Source organism: Mya arenaria, chromosome 10 (assembly GCF_026914265.1).
Source record: "Mya arenaria isolate MELC-2E11 chromosome 10, ASM2691426v1".
NCBI classification, from domain to species: domain Eukaryota; kingdom Metazoa; phylum Mollusca; class Bivalvia; order Myida; family Myidae; genus Mya; species Mya arenaria.
In genome coordinates, this window is record NC_069131.1 from 1,292,502 (window position 1) to 1,298,402 (window position 5,901).

The 5,901-nt window shown below is 43.2% G+C and overlaps 1 protein-coding gene across 1 annotated transcript; it reads right to left on the reverse strand.

Annotated features, from left to right (window-relative positions):
- Nucleotides 1–2,668: 2,668 nt before the first annotated feature.
- LOC128205922 (uncharacterized) lies at nt 2,669–5,469 on the reverse strand. Its single transcript, XM_052907984.1, has 2 exons — nt 3,167–5,469; nt 2,669–2,855 (listed from the first exon to the last, which is right to left on the reverse strand). The coding sequence occupies exons 1-2, from the start codon at nt 5,467–5,469 to the stop codon at nt 2,669–2,671; spliced, it is 2,490 nt and encodes an 829-aa protein (XP_052763944.1).
- Nucleotides 5,470–5,901: the final 432 nt, after the last annotated feature.

The following is a 5,901-nucleotide window of genomic DNA, read 5'->3' on the forward strand; positions in this document are numbered from 1 at the left end:
GCAGTCCTAATTGTTATGAAGAAATTGACAAATGACAATACAAGTTTTAACAAATATATTATTTACATAAATTACAATAAATAAAGAGAGATCTTCTTATGTAATATATATGGTTGAATGTCACTACTGCCACACTGTTACGTTGTTACCAGTCTACCACTCCACTATCTCAATCTCCCGCTAACGTAAACGTCACACAGACGTCACCCGGATGTCGACAACGGCGTCACACAGACACCACATAGACGCATCGACGTCACACAGACGCCGACCACAGGAAATACAGGCGTCACTTTGACGTCAACACTGACGTCACTCGGATGCCAATCCCAATACACGTCCCGCCTCTCGGCGTCCACGATAGGATATTTCAACGCCCACCTAGGCGTATCCGTCCTCAGCACCAGCCTGAGTTACCGGTACAAACACGAGGTCCACTGACATCCCGCCCTGTAAGCGTCCGGAAGCCCAACTACGTTGAAAACGTCATCTGACGTCATGAGCCCCAAAACGTCAATGTAACCGTAACGTGGGAACCATAGCAAACGATGTTCTGCTGTATACGTATAACCTGACATTCAAAATTACGACATAAGTCATACTATTTACTATATCATTGCTTACCTAAATTAGATTTAAAAGCATGATTATACACTTTTACTCTCAACAATTATCCAAAGCAAAACAATAAAATGTCGGTTCATTCCCAGTCAAGGCAAAACTGTGAGAATCTAAACAATTATAGTTTAACACGAATGAAAATAGTTCTCTAGATAATTATATGAGCAAATAATGCTTACAACGCTTACTTGCAATATAAAAACCTGACAATTGCAAAGTACATGTACAAGAGACAATATTTAACTGTATTTACAAACCTAAATTGTAATGCAAGAATGTCTATAAAACAAATATAATGTAATGGCACCTACCCTGGTGTCAGGTGTTAATAATACTTAGTATTAATGCACATTCATTCCCCAACAGCTTTTTGGCTGCATAACTGCAGACGTGGCAGTTCCGTCCGTCCACCCAGAGAATGTTACACGTCTGTATTGGTCAAAAACCTGTTCCCAACTAACTAGAGAATTACACACCCAAAACATGTCCAAATCATGATGACGTAAAAATGGTCAGAGCAGTGAAAATTGTTCAAGTGTTACCGTTTCGTGTCGTTACAATACTACCTAATGATTGATTTTAAATCAATGTTTAAACTAGTACAAGCAAATTGTATTAAATAATAATACCATAATATAAATGTAAAATGAGATTTGTGACATACGCCCCACCTTAAGAAAGTGCTTGCACTTTTGTACAACAAATCCTTATTACAAACTCCCTACAACCTCGACAAACCGTCGGCAAGAACGTTAGACTTGCCTGGAATCGCCACAATTCTGAAACAATAAGGCTGCAACAAAATGGCCCATCTCATAAGCCTAGCGTTACCTATTTTTGCCCTGTGGAGGTGTGACAAAGGCTGGTGGTCCGTCTCCAGAACGAACTCTTGTCCGTAGAGATACCTCTGAAACTTCAGTATCGCCCAGACGCACGCCAGAAACTCTTTCTCCACCGTCGCGTACAACCTTTCTGCTTTATTTAACTTACGACTAGCATAAGCAACTGGTCTACGCTCATCCTCACATTGTTGGAGCAAAACAGCGCCTACTCCGACGTCACTGGCGTCAGTCTGCAAAACAAATTGCTTACCCAATTCTGGTAGCTTCAGTATTGGAAATGAACACGGCGCACGCTTGAGTGTGACAAACGCTTTCTCTTGGGCTTCGCCCCACCTAACCTTGTTAGGTAGTCCTTTCCGGGTAAGATCTGTCAATGGGGCTGCAACAGAAGAATAATGTGGAACAAACTTCTGGTAAAAACCTACAAGACCTAAAAATGCACGAACCTGTTTCTTTGTCTCCGGCATTCGCGCTTCTTCAATGGACTTAACCTTGTCTGGTAGCAACCCAACCTGGTCCTTACCAACAACATGACCCAAACACTCTACAGACTGAAAACAAAAATAACATTTACTAGGTTTAGCAGTCAATTTGGCGTCACACAATCTTTTTAACAGTTCTCTAAGAACCTTGAGGTGCTGTTCAAAGGTCTCGGTGTAGGCAATGATGTCATCAATGAAATTGTCGATATCTTCCATTCCATCAAGCAATTTCCTCATAATTCTAGTAAAACTAGCGCTGGCGCAAACAAAACCGAACGGCATAGTGACGAATTGGAACAGACCAATCGGTGTCCGGAAGGCTGTGAGAGCCTTGGACCGCTCCGTCAGTGGTAGTTGCCAGTATCCCTTCGTCAAATCCACCTTGGTGATGTAGCGACAGTTGGATAACTTTACAAATATGTCATCAATGGTCGGCATTGGCTCACAATCAAAGATGCTCGCTCTATTTATAGCACGAAAGTCTATACAGAAACGTTTGGTCCCGTCAGGTTTCCTCACAATCACGTAATTACTGCAATACTGACTATCTGACGGTTCAATGACTCCAAGTTGCAGCATGCTTTTAAACTCTTCAATAGCAGTTTGTTTCATTGCAAATGGTACAGGATACTGTTTAGACCGTATCGGTGTGTCTGTATTCAGTTTTATGTCATGTTCACCTAAACTTGTACGCCCTGGTGAAGTAGATAGCACATCGGAAAACTATTCCAACATATCGATCAGACGCTCAACCTCATTTGGAGACAGTTGTTCGCTTATGTGGTAGTCTTTACCTTTTCCTGTTGACAACGTTGGCGGCTCCACTATGCATTGTTCCTCGTCGTTGGGTGACTCTTCACTGTAGTCATCGACAACACCAACACTTTCGACACCGTGTACTATTGCGTCCCTTTCAACATACAACTTTAGCATATTTGCATGAAATGTTTTGACCTTATTGTCCATCTGTATCTTGTAGTCTAAGCCACCTACTTTTCCAGTTACTGTATATGGTCCCCGCCATTGAAGTAAAAGCTTGTTATTCTTGGTTGGAAGTAAGACCAATACCCGATCACCAACATCCAAACGCTTAACCTTGGCTTTACGATTGTATATGGCAGGGTACCTCTTACTGGCCTTGTCCAGATTGCTATGTGCTATTTCAGCGCTGTATTCTAGTCTGTCCTTCAGGTCAACAACATACTGGTAAACGGTTTTTACCTCTTGGTCCTGAATATCCTTGGTCCACAGCTCCCGGGTATCTTCATAGGTCCCCTCACCTGTCGACCATAGATGAGCTCGAAAGGTGTAAACCCTAAACTCTCCTGTGGAGCATCTCTGTAGGCAAACAAAACTGCTCCACGATATCTGTCCCAGTCCTTGGGCTTTTCCAAACACAAACGCTTTAACATAAGCTTCATTCTGCCGTTGAACTTCTCAACCAGTCCGTTACAGATGGGATGGTACGGTGTTGTGGTAAGCTGTCTTATAGAAAGCAATCTACTTACCTCCTTCATAACATCTGAAGTAAACTGCGTGCCCATATCTGTCAAGAGCTCCCCTGGTACACCTAGACGGCAAAACATCTCTACCAACGCTTCAGCTGCTCGTTCCGCTTCTATAGAGGGTAGAGCAACAGCATCAGGATATCGGGTGGCATAATCCATTAAGGTGAGTATATACATGTTTCCCTTTGCAGACCCGGGCTCTATCGGACCAACAATATCTACGGCAACTCGCTGAAAAGGTGTTTCGATTAGTAACCTCTTACCTAAAGGAGCCTTGGTTACCTTTCCTTTCGGTATTGTCCTCTGGCATGCATCACAAGACTGGCAGTAGCGCTTCACGTCCGCTTGTACCCCAGGCCAGTAGAACTCTGACAGCACCTTAGCTACGGTACGTTTGACGGCTAAATGTCCAGACATAATGGAATCATGCGCAAGACCCTTTTCACGGTAATTCTTCGGTACTACCATCTGCAAGTATCTTTTGCCGTGGTCAACTGATGGCGAAACGAACTCCCGATAAATGATACCCTTTATGATGACAAACTTGGCCTTATGGGTACCTGGTTTAGTCACGTATTCTCTCACTATCTCCAATGTCGCATCACTCTGTTGCGCTTTCATGATGTCGTCTGGTGTTGCACTGCTATCAATCAACGTTGGAGCTTTCATGCGTTTGAACTTCTGACGTTCGTTTTCATCTTTCTTCATCAGTCGAGTCTGCACCGCCGTCACTCTGGCTGCTGAGCCGCCGGTTGCCTGTAAAACTGGAGCCTTAGCATCAGGAATGTTTCCAATAATAACATCAAACAGAGGGTTTTCCATACACCAAGCTTCAATATCACCAGAGAAGTATGGTGTGTCTATACTTACACGGGCAATGGAAGCCGTGACCTTAGAACCATCAGCCATCAGACAAGTCTGTGGACGATCTGTAATATCATCTATATAAACTAGTGCCTTCTTCACAATGACTCCGCTACACCCTGTATCTCGCAACACCTTAACATGACGATTACCAAGCAATCCTTCAGCCGTTGGCATTACATTATCAGACGAAGTACATAGAGCTTTCGAGTATAAACTTGTATTTGTAACCGGAAGAAAGGCAGCACAAACCTTTTCCTTTTCAGTCCCGTCCTTTTGCACTGACGCCGTTGCTGCACTCTTCTTGTTTCTATCTGGACAAATACTGTCAGTAGATATGTGACCTTGTCGTCCACAACGGTAGCAACGTCTAAAATTTCCACCCTGAGGACGTCCGGCACTGTCACCTTTTCCTTTTGTATCTGCCGGTCTGTTGTCACTCTTGCCACTCTGGTTGCCTCGATGAATATGGCCTTTGTTTCCTGGTGCGTTATGCTCTGGATTACGTGACCTGTTAAAAGAAGAACACAAGGATTTTGTACTTACCGCCCGTGCTTCACGGAACTGATCAGCGAGCGTTACCATTGTAGCTACGTCTCTGGGTACATGCTCTCTGAGGAAAAGAGCCAAATCCTTAGTACATATATTTAATATTTGCTCACGCAACAAAAGATCACGCACAGCTTCAAACGTCCTTTCAGTTTTAGATAGCTCATTCCATCTATCCGCATACCCTGATAACCTATTAATAAACTGAAGAAATGTCTCACCGTATTCAGGCAAACTGGACCGAAACTTATGCCGGAAACCATCTTCCGTCAGATCAAATCTCTTAAGTAGTGCAGTCTTAAGGACATCATAATTAAGAGAATGATCGCAGGGCAACCTTGCGTAAACATCTAATGCCTTACCCTTGAGTAATGCACTCAGATTAAGAGCCCATGTAGACTTGTCCCATTTGTGAGAACTAGCATACCTCTCAAAGCGGTTAAGGTACGAATCCATCTGATCCCTGGTCTCATTAAATGACAGTAACTTAGGTGCCTTAACATAATTTGTGCGCTCCCTATGCTCAGACTTTACATCTCTTACCTCCATTTCCTTAAGTGGCTTTTCATGTGCCATTCGCTCACGTTCATGCTCACGTTCCATTTCCATCCGTTCACGTTCTTTATCATCCTGGATACGCCGATCCTCACGCTGAATGGCCTGTTGCTCCCGCACAAAGTCCTACAACTCCTTTACGCTGTACCCTAACTCCTTATCCTGAGTAGTTAACTGCTCAAGAACATCCATGGTTAAGCAAACACAATGGCATAAAATTAACAAATGCTATTCCTAAAGTACACACAGTACAGTATATTGAAATTACAGATAAAATTGCATTGTTCAAAACTAACGATAACACTTGACGACGTTTCACTAAGAATTAAATAATGACGTACCCCCGTGATAACGTAACACTCAGTAAGTATAATCGTACAGTCAACAGTCTACGTCGTCGTGTCAACACATGTACATACCACAGCGTTCATGCCCCAATGCAGCTGTATGTAAACCATAACCACCCGAACCAACACCCAT

Bases quoted from the DNA above. Each gene is read 5' to 3' on its own strand.
- LOC128205922 (XM_052907984.1), bottom strand. From the start codon at position 5,469: ATGGAACGTGAGCATGAACGTGAGCGAATGGCACATGAAAAGCCACTT. The intron at 2,856-3,166 runs GTAAAAACCGTT...GTATGTTGAAAG, and splicing joins AGGATATTCAGGACCAAGAG to GGACGCAATAGTACACGGTG.